Source organism: Helicoverpa zea, chromosome 23, assembly GCF_022581195.2.
Source record: "Helicoverpa zea isolate HzStark_Cry1AcR chromosome 23, ilHelZeax1.1, whole genome shotgun sequence".
Classification (NCBI taxonomy): Eukaryota; Metazoa; Arthropoda; class Insecta; order Lepidoptera; family Noctuidae; genus Helicoverpa; species Helicoverpa zea.
This window is the reverse complement of record NC_061474.1, coordinates 9,777,062-9,798,880: the sequence shown is the minus strand read 5'-3', so window position 1 is coordinate 9,798,880 and position 21,819 is coordinate 9,777,062. Positions and strand designations below refer to the sequence as shown.

Sequence of the window (21,819 nt, the reverse complement as noted above, 5' to 3'; positions counted from 1 at the left end):
TCCAAATTGAAAACCTCTTCCTTTCCTGTATTTGCAAAATATATCTTTATCCTTCTTTGGAAAGTCGGTTAGTTAATTGTACACACAGAAGAGTATGGAAGATGAAAACATGCTGCGCCGACCCTAAACTGGGATGAAGCCAGGAGAACGATGATCACAAACAAAATCATCTATATATATTCCAGGTGAAGCTATAAATATGTAGCTAGGTATATATTCATTCCTCAAAGAACTGTTGAATGCCTTCGTTCAATACTGATCTCGTGTCCCGACATAGGTTTGAGCACGAAGTCTGCAGACAGCTGCAGCTGACTCATGTCAGCTCGCACTCGGTACCGCCGTATGAAGTGCGCCAACATCACCTTCATAGCTATCATTGCGTATGTTTTACCTGTAAAGTATGATATTTCACATTTTTTGTCAAAATCAGACAATTGGGCATTCTTTGTCTGACAGGGCTGCGGGAGTGTTCGAAGAGACTTACTACAGCTTTGGTACATAGAAGGATTCAGAAGGATTAAAAGTTTTAGTCAGCAAAAATTGACACACTGCTCATCAGATGATTTCATATATCAAAACAGAGTAGAACAGAGAATTTTGGGTCTATAACCTTAGTACTTAGTAATGTTTGTAGTGTAATACCTATACAACCACGTTTTCCCAAGCCGAATCCAGCAAAGTCTTGGTTGCCGTTGAAATCATCATCCAGCCATCTTTCTGGTCTGAACTGATCCCGTTTTGAATCTTTGGCGGCAATATTAGGAATTAATGGAAATATGACACAATTACTGCCTGCTCTCATCGTGTAGTTTTCTAAAATCAAAGTCAGGAGGTACACATTTTTTAATATATGAAAGAAAGGCTATGCAATTTGAGGCCTGTCCAGACGAAAAGTAGTTTTATTAAGAAAAAACCCATACTTAGTTTCACATCCTGTTCTACCCATCTCAGTATCATAGGAATAGTTGGGAACAATCGGACAGACTCCATGATAACTGCGTTTGTGTAAACCAGTTTGTTCAAATCCTCCTTTCCTACATCTCCGTCTGGACCGAGTACTGCTTCCAATCTATAAAAAAAATCATCATCATCATCCTCCTGCCTATATCCCAATTTTATTTGGCGTCGGCGCAGCATGTTTTCATCTTCCATTCTCTTCTATCTGCCGTCATCTCACAAGTTAAATTCTTTCTTACCATATCTACTTTCACACAATCCATCCATCGTTTCTTTGGTCTTCCTCTTCTAGTATATCTATCCACGTTCATACTTATTACCTTCCTCACGACAGGACTCTCATTCCTCTAATCATAAAAAAAATAGTCATAATTTTTACTGACAGAATTAATGTGCTGCTATGATATACGTGGGGCCATCGGTTGTATCTCAAATAAATACCAACGTTTGTAAAATCAACGATGACAATTAGTTCTTTGATTTTGTGGTTAAACTAGAAGTACAAAACAAGCTTACGAAGAAGTTAGGCTTTTGATAGGATTTTTCGTGCCAAAACTTACTCTTTACACAATTTGTCTTGAATTTCAGGATGTGCTCCCAGCAGTAACATGGTGAATGTCAAGTGTGTGGCTGTAGTTTCAAAACCAGTTGTGAGAATTGCTTCAATTTGGTCTCTGACTTCTGTTTCTGTGAAAGCACCATCTGCTGATAGGTCCATCAGCAGATCTAAGAAACCTTTGTATCGCAAACCTGAAATAGGCTTCAAAATTACATCATCCACGTCTTTAAGACTTTATGCTATCACAAATTTTTGCGAATTTAAACGTTTTATACGAGTTTTGATGCGTCATTATGCTTTGAATATAGTCACAAAAAAAAACAAAAATAACATTAAGAAAGTTTGATCATTTATCTTGGGAGTGTTCTAAATAAATATTTTAATTTGTCCACGTACATCAGTAAAATCTTTGTCTCTGCAAAGGATGTTTCATAAAATGTTGCTTTTGGGAATCTTTTGATGCTTCGGTACTCCGAGGATATAGCAATTTAACCATTTATAAAAATGTTCAAGATACAACTATATCTTGTACTTTGGAATGCTCAAATCTGAGGGCACGGCAGTGCCCCAGCCAAGACTCGAGCAAAGTGGGCACGGCCGTACCATCTTTTTTCGAAGCGTTTAGCGGCTATTTCACCTCCCTGTATCTTCCATGTGAACAAGAGTAAGTATTAGAACAAGCTCAGTCTCAAAATTACAAGACATTTGAATAAATAGTTTACGAGTTATGAGCGATCAAAGTTAGACCATTTTGTCACTGACTGACTCACTGACCGATCATCAAAAGTCTAAGGTACTTCTAGCAAACTTAGAACCTTCAAATTTGGCACCAAGATAGGTTATTAGCTACATATAAAGGGAAAATTATAAAAAACCTTAAAACTCAATAAAAAAATAGGAAACAAATTTATATTTGCGGTTTTTCAAGAACATTGTGTATGAACTTTGACTGCATTGATAACTTTGTTATTTATTTATGTACAAAATGTTACTATAATATTTGTTTCATTGTTACATAGTGTGGTATATTGTTATTATGTATTAAATATACACACATATGAATTAAAAAGCTAGGTTAAAATGAAATGAATAATGATAAAATCTTTCATATTAATGCTGTGCGATAAATACTGCATGCTCGCTCGATAGATGGCGTTGTTCTGGTCTAAATCGCGCTATGGTTTGGTTACATAGCTTAGTATAAGTAGTACTTAAAAAAAAACAAATAATTTCATGTGATAGCGCCATTTACCTCTGAAATAAATCTCTTTTATTCTAAAAGATATTCGATTCAAACATTCGACAATTTCGACTTTGGAATACTCAAATCTGAGGGCACGGCAGTGCCCCAGCCAAGACTCGAGCAAAGCGGGCACGGCCGTACCATCTTTTTTCGAAGCGTTTAGCGGCTATTTCACCCCCCTGTATCTTCCATGTGAACAAGAGTAAGTATTAGAACAAGCTCAGTCTCAAAATTACAAAACATTTGAATAAATAGTTAACGAGTTATGAGCGATCAAAGTTAGACCATTTTGTCACTGACTGACTCACTGACCGATCATATTATTATATAAAAAAAAATGTTGTTTACGTGCTACTTTAGGTGTACATATTATTTAGTTTGTTATATATTAAGAGAAGAAAGAGACCTACAAAGAATAAATTAGATCCCACCAAAAACATTACATGTAAAAAAAAGCCAATCCTCTACGCACTTCCTCCACCGTAAAAAGTTTGGAGATCGCATGGAAGCCAAGTCCTGTACTGGGAATCTATAAAACTCGATCAACAACTCGCATTTCACTTCGATTCGTAATGTCATTTCATACTTTAGGGGAGGTAGGGGAGGGATGGGCACTTTTTCACAATTTATTGCATAAAAAATCAGATTTTACAGATCATTATCAACTTTTATTGCCATTTCTTATATTCGGCTAGATATAATGAAAGAGCTTTCCTAAAAATTACAATCAGTTTCAACATTAAGAGATATTTAAACGGTTTTATTTAGCTCACCCCGTTTGTTTTATTATTTATTCTTGGATCAAATTTAGTAATTCAAATTTCACCCTCTTCCTGTCAACCGATTGGTCTGAAATTTTGTATACACCTTTAATTAAATCCAATATGGCCACCGGCACAAAATGGCACAGCCCCCTCAATATGGGTATCAAATGAAAGGGCTACACAAGTAGAATACTGTCAGCAACCCCAGCGGGGCGCAACAGGGCCAAGGCCTGCCTGCACGTCGATTCTATAAAATTCGAACAACAACTCGCATTTCACTTCGCTATTCACTCTCACTTCGCATTCGATTCAGAACGACCTTGATTTTGCATTCTGTAAACATCACCTAATCACTTGCGAAGTGAAGTGAGCTCGACATCGACCAATGCTGTGCTAGTGACTTCCCCACTCGACAAAATGTCAACCGAGATTAATCAGTTTTTAATTTTATCAGTTTTGACACAGAATTTTAGCTAAATATGATGTTTTAGTTATAATTTGTTATTGTAAGGAATTTGAGGCAGCTTTTAAGTATAAAATAAACAGAAATCTCTAAATTCGTGCTGTGAATATAATCTATGCTTACCCTACGAAAAAAAAATACTGACAGCGCCAATTTGCCTTTCTTGCTGATTTTGAGGAAACCTTATATATTTTTTTACTACGGCCGGATTGTTCAGAGCTTCCACTACTTCATTTATGCAACGAGATGCAGACGGTTGCGATAAATAAGTTCTGATGCCCACTTTAATAACCTTCTGGTAACCGCCACTAGCCAAGAATGATAAAGTACATAGTATCTGTGAAACAATAAATCAATAAAAAATGTAATACCTACTTTATCTGGATTTAGTGAAAACAAAATTGAGACCAATTTGGTTATTTTCATGCTTAAGAGAATACCAATATTATAACTGAAGTACAGAGTCTTTTGAAAACATATCAGCTGGCGGGGAAACCACATAAAGGGAATACTCCTTATTAAGAACTAAGTGTTTTTCTTATTATTGTGTGCTTGATTACAATTTTTCAACTATAAACTGTGTCAATACTTACTTTTACACGAGTTGTAAGTCCTTTGCCTCGACGTTTTGTGGGCTTTATCAGGGGCAGTAAATCAGACTCCAGTTGGTCAATTAGCTTCTTTGACAATCTATATATGCTCACATAGTCATCATCGCGAGTTAATAAAGATAAACTGCGAATTCTAGCAGATTGTTGACGCTTTTCTAAATTCTAATAATCATGAGCTTCTTCTAATAAAGATTTAAGCAAAAACATTCTAGCCATCGTTAAAGGTAGGCACTTAATCACTTTAAAACACTTAGAACTTTATTTAAACACTATTTTAAATATAATAGTCTCTAGATCAAGTTGGCAACGGTACCTGAAACAAGATTCTATAAAGGATTTTTCGCGCAGATTTATAACCTCACAAATTTTCACTGACGAAGAAGAGCAAAAATTTACAAATTATACATTACATGGTATGTCCAAGCCTCCCTACCATAGGGAGCATTGGACACTTTTGACTTAGTTTATGAAAAAAAAATCGGTAAAAAAACTTTTAAGTTAAACGGTTTTATCTTATGTGCACTGAAAACTAGAAAATAAAAAATAGTTACTTACCTGTCAACCTACGTAGGTGGTCCCGGTCATATTAGACTAAAATAAAAACGTGGGGCCCATTAACTATTGCTGTAGTACTCTCTTCTAAAGGTATAATAGGTGTGGATTGCATCGACTTACTATAATTGTAACTGGAGATTTTGACAATCAATAATTAATAATAGAAAATACACATACCTTTCATTAGTTTTCTCTTTATAACGATCCGAAACCGCAACAAAATATTTAAGTACTTTTACGAGTGTTTGTTCTTGACAACTCACAGAAATGACAGATAGTCTATGGATGAACACCGTTACCAGTCGGTTACGTAAACTACCCAATAAAAAAAAACAAAACTATGATCAGAAATCAGAATAAAAGGACCCCCCTTTTATTCTGATTTGATCATGTCTCCCAACTGCCCATCTCTCCCCTACCTCCCCTATAGTATAAGCTAGGGTATGATCTCCTAGCCTTAATCAGAAATAAAACGTCAATTCGTATCACAATAACTTCTTGTATTCACTTTTAAAACACAATTTAATATCAATCGTAAGAAAACATAGTTTATCAGTCCACGAAGGAAGCGCAATGTAAAGCGCGCGCTCTAACTGTCAAAATCTCTTTTTAGTGTTGTCCTCACAGTAGAGGTAGTGTTGTCCGTATAAAACTAAAATGATTTAGTATACTTCGGTAAATATAGTATAGTTCCTTAATGTATGAAAAGAGAATATAACATACAGAACAACACAGGATAATATTAGTCTAACATTCGGCCATTCTGACCACTAAGTTTGTCCTCAAACTTCTCAAAGTCAAAGTCAAATCATTTATTTCATTTAGGCCTTTACAAGCACTTATGGACGTCAAAACCATAACTAAGTTTGATTCTAGTTGCCCATTCCAAAAGTAGCTTCCTATGGAGAAGAACGGGCAAGAAACTCCATGGTTACTCTTTTTAAAAATAATATAGTATTACAATTTGTATGTATTGATACATACAGTAAAAGCATGCGAAGATCATGCAGAATCGCAAAGACAAATGAGAGTAAAGTGACAATTAAAATGCTACATGGTGTTCACATTCACAAACTGGTTTATATTTTGGTACAAAGTTAAAGGTCAAAGTCAAGAGGTTATTCGCCAGCAAGAATTCATGACTGTGCCACCTTTACAGAGCTGCGTTCCTAGGACTGCCTCGAGGCCTTCACTCTTACTGGAGCCATCCACGCCTTCCAGCCAATCTAAACTCACGACATCTGCATTTGACCCCTCACCGCAAAGCCAAGAGGATGTCCACCAACAAGGCTTCACGATCGTGCCAACCTTCCAGAGTCGTATCTTTAACTAGGACGGACTGCATCGTGGCCTTCACTCCAACTGGAGCCATCCACGCCTTCCAGCCAATCTCAACTCACGACATCTGCATTTGACCCCTCACCGCAAAGCCAAGAGGATGTCCACCAACAAGGCTTCACGATCGTGCCAACCTTCCAGAGTCGTATCTTTAACTAGGACGGACTGCATCGTGGCCTTCACTCCAACTGGAGCCATCCACGCCTTCCAGCCAATCTCAACTCACGACATCTGCATTTGACCCCTCACCGCAAAGCCAAGAGGATGTCCACCAACAAGGCTTCACGATCGTGCCAACCTTCCAGAGTCGTATCTTTAACTAGGACGGACTGCATCGTGGCCTTCACTCCAACTGGAGCCATCCACGCCTTCCAGCCAATCTCAACTCACGACATCTGCATTTGACCCCTCACCGCAAAGCCAAGAGGATGTCCACCAACAAGGCTTCACGATCGTGCCAACCTTCCAGAGTCGTATCTTTAACTAGGACGGACTGCATCGTGGCCTTCACTCCAACTGGAGCCATCCACGCCTTCCAGCCAATCTCAACTCACGACATCTGCATTTGACCCCTCACCGCAAAGCCAAGAGGATGTCCACCAACAAGGCTTCACGATCGTGCCAACCTTCCAGAGTCGTATCTTTAACTAGGACGGACTGCATCGTGGCCTTCACTCCAACTGGAGCCATCCACGCCTTCCAGCCAATCTCAACTCACGACATCTGCATTTGACCCCTCACCGCAAAGCCAAGAGGATGTCCACCAACAAGGCTTCACGATCGTGCCAACCTTCCAGAGTCGTATCTTTAACTAGGACGGACTGCATCGTGGCCTTCACTCCAACTGGAGCCATCCACGCCTTCCAGCCAATCTCAACTCACGACATCTGCATTTGACCCCTCACCGCAAAGCCAAGAGGATGTCCACCAACAAGGCTTCACGATCGTGCCAACCTTCCAGAGTCGTATCTTTAACTAGGACGGACTGCATCGTGGCCTTCACTCCAACTGGAGCCATCCACGCCTTCCAGCCAATCTCAACTCACGACATCTGCATTTGACCCCTCACCGCAAAGCCAAGAGGATGTCCACCAACAAGGCTTCACGATCGTGCCAACCTTCCAGAGTCGTATCTTTAACTAGGACTGCATCGTGGCCTTCACTCCAACTGGAGCCATCCACGCCTTCCAGCCATCTCTAACTATGACTGCATCGTGGCCTTCACTCCAACTGGAGCCATCCACGCCTTCCAGCCATGCTAACAAATCGTCAACAATATAATTGCATAAACTCTCACTACGATAAACAATTTCTGCGAATATTTTCATTTCATTTCATTTTGAATCCAAACTGTGACTTGTGTACATTGCCATTTTAACAAATTGGCAACCATATACTTGTACAAATTCTTACTACGGTAAACAACTTCACGTCTAGTATTTGGACTTGTATACTTTATCAAAACATTCAAGTTTAACAGAGTAAGTTAATCTTACTATCACTGTGACTGCAACGAGGAATTCACTCCTATTTGGAGCTATCTACGCCTTCTAGTCATGTTAACAAATTGACATCAAGATCCTTCTATCAAGTCTGTCGACTTATGTACCTTATCAATACATTCAAATTTAACCATGACAAGTCAACATCAACATATTGGCATCTATATACTTATATATTTTCCTATTTAAATAATCGACTTGTTTTATATCCAGTCTCTGGATTTATATTCTTTATAAATACATTCCAATTCAACCATTTCAAGCCAACATCAACATATTGATATCTATATACTTATATAATTTCCTATTTCAATAATCAACTTTATTTATATCCAGTCTCTGGATCTATATTCTTTATAAATACATTCAAATTCAACCATTTCAAGTCAACATCAACATATTGGCATTTATATACTTATATATTTTCCTATTTAAATAATCGACTTGTTTTATATCCAGTCTCGGGATTTATATTCTTTATAAATACATTCCAATTCAACCATTACAAGTAAACATCAACATATTGGCATCTATATACTTATATCATATCCTATTTCAATAATCAACTTTATTTATATCCAGTCTCTGGATCTATATTCTTTATAAATACATTCAAATTCAACCATTTCAAGTCAACATCAACATATTGGCATCTATATACTTATGTCATTTCCTATTTCAATAATCGACATGTTTTATATCCAGTCTCTGGATTTATTTCTTTATAAATACATTCAAATTCAACGATTACAAGCCAACATCAACATATTGATATCTATATACTTATATAATTTCCTATTTCAATAATCGACTTGTTTTATATCCAGTCTTTGGATTTATTTCTTTATAAATACATTCAAATTCAACCATTACAAGTAAACATCAACATATTGGCATCTATATACTTATATCATATCCTATTTCAATAATCAACTTTATTTATATCCAGTCTCTGGATCTATATTCTTTATAAATACATTCAAATTCAACCATTTCAAGTCAACATCAACATATTGGCATTTATATACTTATATATTTTCCTATTTAAATAATCGACTTGTTTTATATCCAGTCTCGGGATTTATATTCTTTATAAATACATTCCAATTCAACCATTACAAGTAAACATCAACATATTGGCATCTATATACTTATATCATATCCTATTTCAATAATCAACTTTATTTATATCCAGTCTCTGGATCTATATTCTTTATAAATACATTCAAATTCAACCATTTCAAGTCAACATCAACATATTGGCATCTATATACTTATGTCATTTCCTATTTCAATAATCGACATGTTTTATATCCAGTCTCTGGATTTATTTCTTTATAAATACATTCAAATTCAACGATTACAAGCCAACATCAACATATTGATATCTATATACTTATATAATTTCCTATTTCAATAATCGACTTGTTTTATATCCAGTCTTTGGATTTATTTCTTTATAAATACATTCAAATTCAACGATTACAAGTCAACATCAACATTTTGACATCAATATACTTTTATCATTCCCCATTAAATAAACAATTCTCTATATCCAGTCTCCGGACTTGTGTAGGTACCTTACCAATACATTCAAATTCAAGCAATACAAGTCAAAATCAACATATTGACATGAATTCATTTATATAGTTCCCCATCAAATAAACAATTCCTTATATCCAGTCTCGGTTCTTATCTTACACATACTTTATCAATACATTCAAATTTCAATATTACAAGTCAATATGAACATATCGCCGACAACATACTTATATCATCAATCATTAAATAAAGAATCCTATGTATCCAGTCTCTGGATTTGTGTACCTCATTCAAATTCAAGCAGTACAAGTCAACATCACCATATTGGCATCAAAATACTTATATCATTTCTCATTTCAATAGAAAACTTCTATTATACAAAGTCTCTGAACTTATGTTCCTTATTAACACATTAAAATTTATCACTATCATAATTCAAAGTGCAAATCAGTATTTACACATTGCTTCTGCTTATATAATTCTCATTACAGTAAACAACTTCTTTCTATCCAGTACCTGGACTACTGTACATTAACAATACAATATACAATTTCTTAATATCCAGCCTTAGATTCATAAACTGCGTCACTACACTTGTATTGATCTTCAATACAATATACAATTGCTTAATATCCTCAAACTGGACAATATACAAATCTCTCAATTTATTACATCTTCTATCTCTGACTACAATATATATGTATACATATTTTATCTCGTTTAGTATCCATTAATCATCAATATGATCAAAGTAGCTAATACAAATTCTTTAGTCAGTTTCTCTGCCCATCTCTTATTTATATTCGTTATCTCACAACTAGTACAATATATCTTGTCTATTCAATACTCAATTCTTTATTAGCATTCCAGTCGCTAGTTTTTAATAATTAACAACATAATAAAATGAGAAATGTACAAGTAATTACATTTTTCTCTGTCCATCTCTTATTTGTATTAGAGCAATGCCTATGGTTGAACTAAATCAATACATGTCTTCTATTATTATTATTTAACAACACAATCAAACTCAATCAGACCACTACAAGTTACAATTGTTACAACATTACAATTGTTTCTGTTAATCCCTTATTGTAGTGGTTAAAATATATAAATACATAATATCCATTTTCTTCCTCGAGTCGTGTTTTTTAAGCAACAAACAAAAGAACCAGCTAAAACAGTAAATAGTGCATACCTTCCAACCTATGAACTTATCAAAAGTTTATTTATGTAGTCTTATTTCAATAATTCAACAATACAACCAAACTGAATTAGTATGAATCTTTCAATTCATTTCACATCTCAATACAGAGGCTCGTAAGAAATAATAACAGATAATCAAGGTAAAAATTGTACAAATCTTTAATTTATTCATTCAATTTTCTTCGTCTGGTATTGTTTTATTAATTAACAATTCATTAAAATCACTACACTTCTCAATTTAAGCTTTTCTTTTTAGTTAATACCATTTAATCAAATTATAACTCTACAAGTTGTAAAGCGTGAGTGGAAAAGCTTTCTGCTCCTTCGGAACTATATCCCGTATGAGGGATACGAAAGCAGAATTGAAGGTGGTGCCGTAGAAACAATTTTAATACAAACAAAGTGACAACAAAGTACCCCTGAGCCTAGTTTAACTCATGGTTCTTTATTTATGGTGCCTTAAAGTATTGCCTTCTTTAGCTGTGCCCTAACAGGGCCTATAATGGTACCTACTTAGTTTTAAGCCTCTTCAACATCTATTGTAACATTATGGAATGCAAATAAATATATATGAATATAAACATAACCAGATGTCATCATCTTTAAATATAAGTTCCAATCACCATATAAATTGTTCTTTATCAGTCAGTTTTTTTTTCAATTAATAGTTCAAAACTAATAAATACTAAGCAATGCTCTTTCTTAGTTGTTGACTGTAAAACACTTATGGTTGTACTTACTGACTTGTTAAAGATGTTGTTGACACCCAACTGAATTCACTCCTCTGATCCTCCACAATCTTGGTTCCTATTTTATAAGTGGTCAGAATAGACTCACAACATCAATCAAGAAAATCATCATAAACTGTACATGTAATTTTCTGTGAGAGAAGGTCTAACATACAATATGTGCTGAAATTTAGTCTCAGAATAAAATGTCTTACCTCCCAGGAAATTACAAGATTTCCTGTCATAAAGAGAGTATAGAGAGAAATGTTAACTTGTATCGTTACCATACATAAAAGTTCAGGTTCAGTTTATTTATAATAATCTATATGTTTTACTGAGTGCCCTGGTATGCATTCAACTTTTTAATGGGCTAGGACAAATTACTTATTAATTGCCTAGTCTTTTATTCTTTAACTGTCTCACATACTTCTTTTTCAGTATGGTATAATGTATTCTGATGGTATAGCTCCTGTGTAGTATCAGACAATTTTATGTATAACTAATGTTGTTTTGTTCCAACTCAAACCTATCTCTTATTGAGCCAATTGCCATATTCATTTATTAAGTTAATAATATATAGACTGCTTTCGATTCAGATTTCAAAGCCGAAATTTCTTTATTTTGTATTTATTTGATTCTAGTATACATATCTTTAAACACTTCGGGTTATTTTTAATGGTTGAGAAAACTGGTCTCAGCATCAAGTGGTGGATTCCAAATTAAAATGAAATCTTTCAAAAAGAACATATCTGATCTGGCTACTCAGATTACTGACACTACTGAGTTATATTTTCTTCTGATTAATTGACACTACTGATTTATATTTATTTATTATGCTTCAGTCTGTAAAATCCTTTAAGTAAATAATATTTACTACAATTGCTGCATCTTTACTGTGATTAAACTATCCTTAATGTGTTACAGTCCTATAATGTACCTGTTAGCTGTAATATCATCCAACATTCAGATAGAATAAGCAGTTTAACTTTTTCTAGGTGAGGCAATTTACAGTTAATAATATGGAAAAGATCATTTAAAAAGATTACCATTTTTATAATTTTCACTTTAGATACTCTTTAAAATAATAACAAGCAATGATATTTGCTTGGAATGAAGTTTTACTTAACAATGATGTATGCTATTGGCAGTACCAAGATATTGGTAAAACATACCTACTGTCTGAAACATACTGGCTTGAAGCATTTAGTTTCATAGTTACTTTATTAATAAAAACCAGTTTAGTGTTTATAGTACTTTAAAGTATTTGATTATCCATTATTAATACCTGTTATCACCGCTTTGGATGTACATAGAATAGTCAAGAGCTGTGTCGCACGGTTTTTGTTGGTTGTCAATTAACCACTTTATTTTCTACCTCTATTTGTAAGTGATTATGATTATTTCAATTTTAATTATTGTAATATTGGCTTTATATCATGAATATCCTATTGTTATATCCTATTTACTTATTTTTATAAGTACTTCCTTTGTCTATTTCAGTAATGTATGTAAATAATGCATTAACACCAAATCGTTTGGCCATCATCCCCATGAACTATGCAATTAACTTTACTTGCTTTATTTACTCTTTTCTCATGAATATTTTATGTATTCAATGTGTAGCAAAAATAACACCATACATAATTACTCAGGATATAAATGTTTACCTCAGAGTATCTGTCATGTTCCCAGCTGGTTTATGGATGTCTAATGAAATATATTGTTGTACATTTACTCACCTTAAAAATGTATGCATCAAATGGATCAATAGCAAACTCTGTTCACATCCATGTAAAACTGCACTTATGTGCTAAATTATATTTTGAATGGCACCCATTATGTACAACAAAATATCTATAACCTAGAGAAAACTCAGTACCGAAGCTCTGAAATGTCAGCTCAAATAGTTTTTAGTATATAGAGCTAAATGTTTCTGGTTTTATATTTGTATGCCATGACAAGTGGCAAACATGTTTTAAGCACCTACCTTTAATAATTGTATTATCCTACATGCATGCACCTGCGTGTGTATGCATGTATACACATGTTTGGGCAATTAAATGATTGTTTTCTATTCCATGGATTAATTGGAATGAGAAAAAAAAATATTAATGCTTATACCTGATTGTCCAATGTCTCGGGTACCTGTTGCATCGCGGCGGAGAAGGTGTCTAATCGCCATCAGGCGTAGTGTGTGTCAAGCAGTAATCTACACACAAGAATCTTGTCTGGTCGTCGTCATTATAGGCTCCACAAGTTGTTGACCATGTCGCTTTGTTTTCCTTGAGTAGATAAGTCCTTGATACATTATTGCGGTTGAGCAATCAGTGCTGTGGTCATCTCGTCTTCGTTTAAGTGTTTCGCATAGTGTGGCGTGATCATTAATTTTATTGTATTCGGAGCATTCGCGCCCCATTGGTAATTAGGCGTTTTCTGTTCTTCCCGCTTCTGATATAAGCTAGGGTATGATCTCCTAGCCTTAATCAGAAATAAAACGTCAATTCGTATCACAATAACTTCTTGTATTCACTTTTAAAACACAATTTAATATCAATCGTAAGAAAACATAGTTTATCAGTCCACGAAGGAAGCGCAATGTAAAGCGCGCGCTCTAACTGTCAAAATCTCTTTTTAGTGTTGTCCTCACAGTAGAGGTAGTGTTGTCCGTATAAAACTAAAATGATTTAGTATACTTCGGTAAATATAGTATAGTTCCTTAATGTATGAAAAGAGAATATAACATACAGAACAACACAGGATAATATTAGTCTAACAATAGATAGACAGATTTTGACAGATCTGTCAAAATCTCGACTTTGATTTAGTTCAACTTGTCAACACGCTCGATAGTGTAGCGCTAGTGTAGTTTGACAATGTCAATCACGAAACTTTAAGGTAGAATTCCGTGGGTCGCGATTGTCGCAGCCGCGCGCGACAAAAGTCAACCTATGAAAATGTATGGCACCGCTGCCGAGGGCTGCGACAGTCGCGCGCGGACGACGAATTTCGTGAGCCGCTCGCGGCCGTACGCTTCTCAACATGGTCTAGCGCTTAATAACATCTATAGAATTTTAGTAAAACCAGAATTAAATTTTTGACAATGCCGCGAGCAGCTTACGAAATTCGTCGGCCGCGCGCGACTGTCACGGGCCTCGACAACGGTGCCATACATTTTCATAGGTTGACTATTGTCGCGTCCACGGAATTCTACCTTTAGATCGAAGTCGAAGTGAGAGTGATGTCGAAGTGAGTTGTGATATTTTATAGAATCGACATGCTGTTCAACTTTATTTGTAATAATAAATCAATATTTAGTGACTACTATTTGAAATAAAAACAATTTGATTTTGATTTTTGATTTTGACTATATCAATAGTTTTGTTCACATTACAATAATATTGACTTGGCCATGGTGGTATCGTTATAAAGCTTGAAAAATAAAATTGGTCTATTTAAAAGTAAAACAATATTTTTAAATAATTTTTGTTTGCAATGCAAAGAATCAATATAAATCTTGTTCGCGCGGAGTTCAACTTTAGTCAGCGCCAAGCGCTTACCGAGGAAGGACGTATCGCTCGCTGTTGCGCCGCATAAACTCGCCGGAGTTCGAAAAATATAGCGCAACTAACACGTTTTGATACAAGTGAGTTTTTATTCTATTTATTAGTTATAATGATCTGATTGAAATGTAATATACATAATAGCCCGGTCAAAATAGACATAAAAGTAGTGGTGAAATAACAAAAAATCCCGGAAAGCTGAATTTTGGTGGAGAGCTTGGGTTTATCATTATAAACAAAATATTAAAAGTCCCCATCGATCCCATGTGTGCGTCAACGTTGTTGTTTTGTTCAGGTTTTTTGTTTTTTTTCGAAAACGGTAAGTTTTATCAAAAAAGAACATCTGATCAAAGTTGCAGATCTTAAAATTTTCTACAAAAATGCCATCAGCAGTCTGTTTTCTCCTAAATGATACCATTCCTGAGATATCGCGATTCAAAAAGTCACACTACACATGATATGCACATATAAGCAACGTATATACGAGGGCTTTGAGTATCAAACTCTTACTGACTAAGAACCGTCGTGTTCCGTCGTAAGCCTTTTATGTACCAGGGCCGCGGTAACTCTCGAACAATTCCGCAGCCCCGGCAGGCCTTGTCCCTGCTGGGCCCCGCTGGGGTTGCTGACATCTCTCGCGCGTGGAACAAAGCGCGCCGCCGACACGGGTCCTTTGTCTATTAACTAGACATGAGCGATGAGCCACCCGAACTCACCGCCCACAGACCCACGCCTACGTAGCCGGGAGTCGTCTCGCGATACCCGGTGCCCTTGGTGTCTATTTGGTCCAGCGCGGCCGCCGGATTGAGAGGTGCGAACTCTTTGTCGTTCCACCTCCTCCTTCTCGAGCATGACTGCTTCGCAGAAGGAGGCGACAGCATCCCATTCTCTCTCGCCCTGGACTGTGGGCTGAACCAGGGCCGGACGCGAGAGGTCGCCGCCGCCTAAAGCCTCGACGAGGACCCGACGTTGCTCTTCCCACGCAGGGCACTTCTGGACTGTGTGGTCCACCATGCCGTTGGGGCTGTCCGCACATTGGTGACACCCGGGCGCCTCCTCACGAGCGATTCGATACAGGTACCTCCCGAAACAAACGTATCCGGTGAGGACCTGTGTCACGCGGTACGTGAGGGCGCCATGACTCCTTCCGAGCCACTCCTCAAAGAGGGGACTTACCGCCACTATGGTGGCGTGCCCTAACTTACAAAATCATGCGTAAAACAGAGATAAAGTTAGGAGTTAGGAGTTTACAGTTTAACTTTCAGTTGCATTGTATAATTTTGTCAGCTTACTATTGTTATGTAATAGACTGTTTGTGAAAATATTACTTTTTAAAAGAGTGTCTACGGAGTTTCTTGCCGGCTCTTCTCCATGAGACCAACTTTTTGGAACCGTGCAAATAGTGTGTAGTGAGCCTGCAAAGACCTTTTTGATATAAAAAGATTTTGATTTAGAATTTCAACGTGGGCACTCTAGCCTCAGTGACAAGCCACGTGAAAACCCGCCATGACCCAAGATAATATCGAGGCTATGCGGCAGTTAATTCTCGCAGACCAACATGTAACATACCGTGACATAGATCCGTCGGTATAGCGATTTTTTTACATTCCCCAAAATTAAGCAAAGTCTTCGTGGTCAACGTTCCAGCACACCTGACAAAAACTGTTGACTCATACAAATCGGCCATTTTGACTACTCCCACTTCAGAATGGAATAAATGTTTCAAGAACTGGTTTTAATGCATTCAAAAGTGCATTAAATATCGCGAAGAATTCTTTGAAAAACAATAAATGGTATTAATAAATACTGATTTTATTCAAATGTTGTTGTTTTTGCACGTCCTAAATAGAATAATAATGAACAGATAATAATACAAGTAAAAATTGTACAAATCAGTTATTAAAAATAATCCATTTCGATTATTTATTAAGCCGTCTGACATACGTCACGTCACCATTGATGATATGACTTAACCACGTCTGCACTTGAAGGTTAACCTGTTAGATTGTCTTTACTTATTTCATACGACACAACTTAAAAGGCAGCCCTCGTATATAAGTGGCTTATATGTGCATCGTGTATATGATATGCACATATAAGCATATAAGTGGCTTATCATATACATGATATGCACATATAAGCCGCTTGTATTTCTAAGTTCTAAGTTCTTTTCTAAGTTTGTATGTACTTTCTAAGTATATCTCAGACACCATTGACTGTGTTTCGGATGGCACGTTAAACTGTAGGTCCCGGCTGTCATTGAAAATCCTTGGCAGTCGTTACGGGTAGTCAGAAGCCAGTAAGTCTGACACCAGTCTAACCAAGGGGTATCGGGTTGCCCGGGTCACTGGGTTCTTTTAAAGCACTGGTACTCAGCTGAATCCGGTTAGACTGGAAGCCGACCCCAACATGATTGGGAAAAAGGTTCGGAGGATGATGATATGTGCATATCATGTGTAGTGTGACTCTTTGAATCGCGATATCTCAGGAATGGTATCACTTAGGAGAAAACTGTTGATGACATTTTTGTAGAAAATTTTAAGATCTACAACTTTGATCAGATGTTCTTTTTTGATAAAACTTACCGTTTTCGAAAAAAAACAAAAAACCTAAAATTTTGACATTTAACCTCGAATAACTTTTGACGCACACAGGATCGATGGGGACTTTTAATATTTTATTTATAATGATAAACCCAAGCTCTCCACCAAAATTCAGCTTTCCGGGAATTTTTGTTATTTCAAATGTCTATTTTGACCGGGCTATAAGTATTAGCCCATGATATTCTAATGCGAAAATGTTATAGATAGGCTTCTCTTTTTTTGATGTTGGTTATTAAGAAATATGTACGTAAATGTCATCGTCGTTAGTTTCGCTGTTGCATAATAATATAATTGGACTTCTTCGATTCTTGCAGGATAATGAAAGCATATTTAATTCAGATTATCAGACTCAATCGGATACCAGTACAAATAATATGGTAGGTATTTTTTGTCACTCGCAACAGGACTACGTGACATATTTGTTTTAATAAACTATCTACATTCCTAGTTTTCATTGTTGCAGGAAAATGAAGATACAATACATAGAAGACGAATTATAGATTTTAGTTTTTTTTTTTATAAATTAATTACTTTTAATTGATAAACATGGAGAAAAGTTTGGTTGTCGATTAAATAATTTAAAAATTGTAAACGATTATTTGTTTATTGTAACTCAATCGAGCTATTCTAGGTAATAAAATTCATCGTTACAAATAATATTTCATAAACTATCTCTCTCTCTTTCCTGCTATGTATCCCACATGGTGGTGGGGTCAGCTTTCCTTATTTTTCTTTTCCACTTCGCTCTATCCATGACGTCGCTCTCGGACACCTGGCACTCTTTCATGTCTTTCGACACTACGTCCCGCCATCTGGTCTTGGGGCGCCCTCTCGATCTTCGACCGGGGAATTTCATAAACTATAAAACAATAAATTATTTCGGAAAAACGTGGCAAAGTCTCAAGTACATGGTGACACTCACACATGATATTACTTGATTTATAACATGTTTGGACTTTAAAAGAGACTATGACCCTTGAGTTTGTTTCGGCGTTTCTTCTCAGGGATCAGTCAGTTAGGAAATGCCGACCTCAGCGTTCTTAAAATGACGTGTAAAAGTGATGTAATGTCCAACTTGCAAAATAAACGATTTCATTTCATTTCATTTCAGTTTGTTTGTGCCGCGTAGCGGTCCGCAGGTGTTACTGTTACTGTTGTTACTGTTACAGCCTTTTTTCGTCCCACTGCTGGGCACAGGCCTCCTCTCACACGGAGAAGGATTGAGCATTAGTCACCACGCTTGCTCAATGCGGGTTGGTGATTTCAGACTTAATAGTCCAGGTTTCCTCAAGATGTTTTCCTTCACCTTTTTATCAGCCATTGGTGGTCCAAGATATACTTAGAAAGTACATACAAACTTAGAAAAGTAGCATTGGTACTTGCCTGACCTGGAATCGAACCCACACCCTCATACTCGAGAGGTTGGTTCTTTGCCCACTAGGCCACCACGACTTGAATCGTCCGCAAAGCGTGCGTTGCGTATTTCACTAGACGCACACGTGCGCAAGTGCTGCCGGTTATCGTCTAATTTACCTAAACCTGAGCAATTCGATTTTGTAGTAGCGCTCTTAACACTTTATACACAGACGCCATACACATATATCATTAACATTATGACACTTTTATGGGCAACATACATACCAGTAGTTGGTGATTTGACAGTGTTGGACAAAGTGTTATTTTCCCTTGCAAGTTTTTTCTTTTGTATAACCTGTAATAAAACCACTGGTGTCAAAAGCTTCTGAAATACTTACTTCGTCGTCTTATCTGCAGTGAATCTTATATCATTACTGTTGAACTTACTGTTTTCGTTAATGAATGTAAATTTTCTAGTAATTGATCTTCCTTCTTCTTGAGTCCAACAAGTTTGTAAATTAAGTCGATTTGCAGCCAAACCTTGAATGCCTTGGCTTTTATGAGATCTATCATCTCGTACGCTGAGGATATATATTTAGCTCCCAGATTTTTACTGATCACATTTTCTATTCCAAATGTGCCAGCTGAAAAAAGTACGACAAGACTTACACTTAATATCTACATGTCATTTCACATTTCACACAAGCCAATTCTGACTGAGACACTATGGAAGAGCGTCAGATAACCCTCCCAGAACTAATTACCACAAAGCGTTTCAAAATTGTTTGTGACAAAATATGGGCTGTGATTAAATAGCCCATTGCCAACGAAAGGCTCTAATTCATTCATCAGTTTCTTGGCCTGACTGTTAAATACGTCTAAAAAGCCGTAGATCACCGGCAGACTGAACGCGGGGTTCAGCAACTTGCGGTGACGTGCCCATGTTTCTCCTGCAAAAAAAGTACAGATGGTTTCTTGTAGATTATTTTAAGTTGAATCTGAAGGAACGGCAAAATGATATGATTATACAATGTTCTGCAGACTGCCAAATGAAAATGGACTTCAATGAATACAAAGTTTCTCATTTGACGTATGTACTGCGGTTTGCAATTTAGTAAAAGTAAAGCTGTCTTTAACACACCTGATGATGTTGTTATGCTGTTACCCTGCCAAACTTTAGCGGATTCTATCGCATAATGCCTTCGGAGACAAGATTTTGCTGCCGTCGAGGCATCTTGTGGATCTGTTATCACTGAAAAAATAGGGATAGTATTAAATATAATTGAGATATAATTTGCAACTAGAAAAGTTTTTTTTGTGTCTTTCTAGGAAAAAAAGGATATTTAACGTTTTCAAATTTTCATACGAGGCTTTAGGAAAAGGGCACTACCTGCAGAAAATATTTTTGTACTTACAATAATGTAAATCTGGTCCAAGTTTGAAAATAGTGACTCCACCTTGCTTAACACAGTCTTCACTTAGAATTTTAAAGAAACTGAAGAGACCTGAGGACAAAAATATCAAAGCTATATTTTCTAATTATCTTGTTTATACCGAGAAAGCAATCAAAATATAATAAATGTACTCACTAGAAGAGAAAGCAATTCCTTTATGCAGATGTCCAATAATGGGCAGTGAGCCTGGAAAAGCTGGTGGTAATGGATGCGCGTTGGAAGTTGAGTTCCATACTCGTCTCAGCCAAAGGCTTACTAGAATCAATAATGTTTAATTTGTCATCAACCAATTGCCGTTCACTGCTGATTGTAGGCCTTCCCAACGAACGCCATTTATTTGGGTCATGGGCAGCGGCATCCACTACCTGTCAACTTTTTCTAATCATCGGTCCACCGTTCAGCAGGACGTCCATCACTACGTTTACCCAAACGCGGTCTCCACTCTAATACTTGTCTGCTCCATCGACTGTCCGTACGTCTGTAGTCTACAGACTGTAGACACCCACTCTTACCGGCCCACTTCACTTTTGCGTGCTAATTCTACGAGCGAAATCGGTTCTCCGACGAATGACTTCGTTGCGAATTTTATACACCAGAGAAACTACGAGCACAGACCTTCTTATAACACGTTGATCAACTTTGAGCTTAACCCTACAGCAATGTTTCACCATCCGTCATTACGGGTAAGATATACTGGCTAAGGAACTTTTTTTAAGGGATTGTGTAATTGACGGTATGAATATTTCGCGCAGCTTCTCGAGTGCCCCCAAAACCTTTTTAGAGGAAGTTTTTTTTTTATTTGATCCTTAGTTTGTACCCAAAAGGCCCCGAAATGAAAACCGATTTGAAAAATTCTTATAACATCCCCGTACGGCAAGTAGTTCCTTAATTAAATACTTACCAATAGACAGTTCGCTGTCTTTTTGTTCACTGGAGCGAGCTTGCCAACCTTTCAATGTAAGCCAAACAAGGCACAACACACACACAGACAAAATGACAGTCAACATTGTGCTGATACGACAATTTCCGATCTAAGCAGAATTATGAAGGTTTCAAAGATATATATACCCTTCAGGCAACTAAGAAATAATGTTTATAAATAATAATAATAGCAAAACAAACAATGTAAATAGAATGTAATTAAGTATCATAACGAAAGAGATTTGCATAAATTTACATCAAGCTATTGATAATTAACCCTGTAACCTGCAGGTATGATTATCTCATTTTTAACCAATTTCAAAAAAGGAGGTCCTCAATTTGACACTATGTTATATATTTTTTACTCAATTTATCAAAGACGCCTGGACTATTTCTTATACGAAAGTAAGTAGACATTCTACTTTTTAGTTCCCAATGTCAGGATCTGAGGTTGGAAACC

The 21,819-nt window shown here is 36.4% G+C and overlaps 1 protein-coding gene across 1 annotated transcript; it reads right to left on the bottom strand.

Moving 5' to 3' along the window:
• Positions 1–21,499, bottom strand: LOC124642001 (cytochrome P450 4V2-like). Its single transcript, XM_047180290.1, has 11 exons — positions 21,340–21,499; positions 20,574–20,693; positions 20,400–20,489; positions 20,126–20,236; positions 19,749–19,934; positions 19,432–19,628; positions 19,270–19,339; positions 1,518–1,707; positions 921–1,069; positions 643–813; positions 1–391 (listed from the first exon to the last, which is right to left on the bottom strand). The coding sequence occupies exons 1-11, from the start codon at positions 21,443–21,445 to the stop codon at positions 225–227; spliced, it is 1,557 nt and encodes a 518-aa protein (XP_047036246.1). The 5' UTR covers positions 21,446–21,499; the 3' UTR covers positions 1–224.
• Positions 21,500–21,819: the final 320 nt, after the last annotated feature.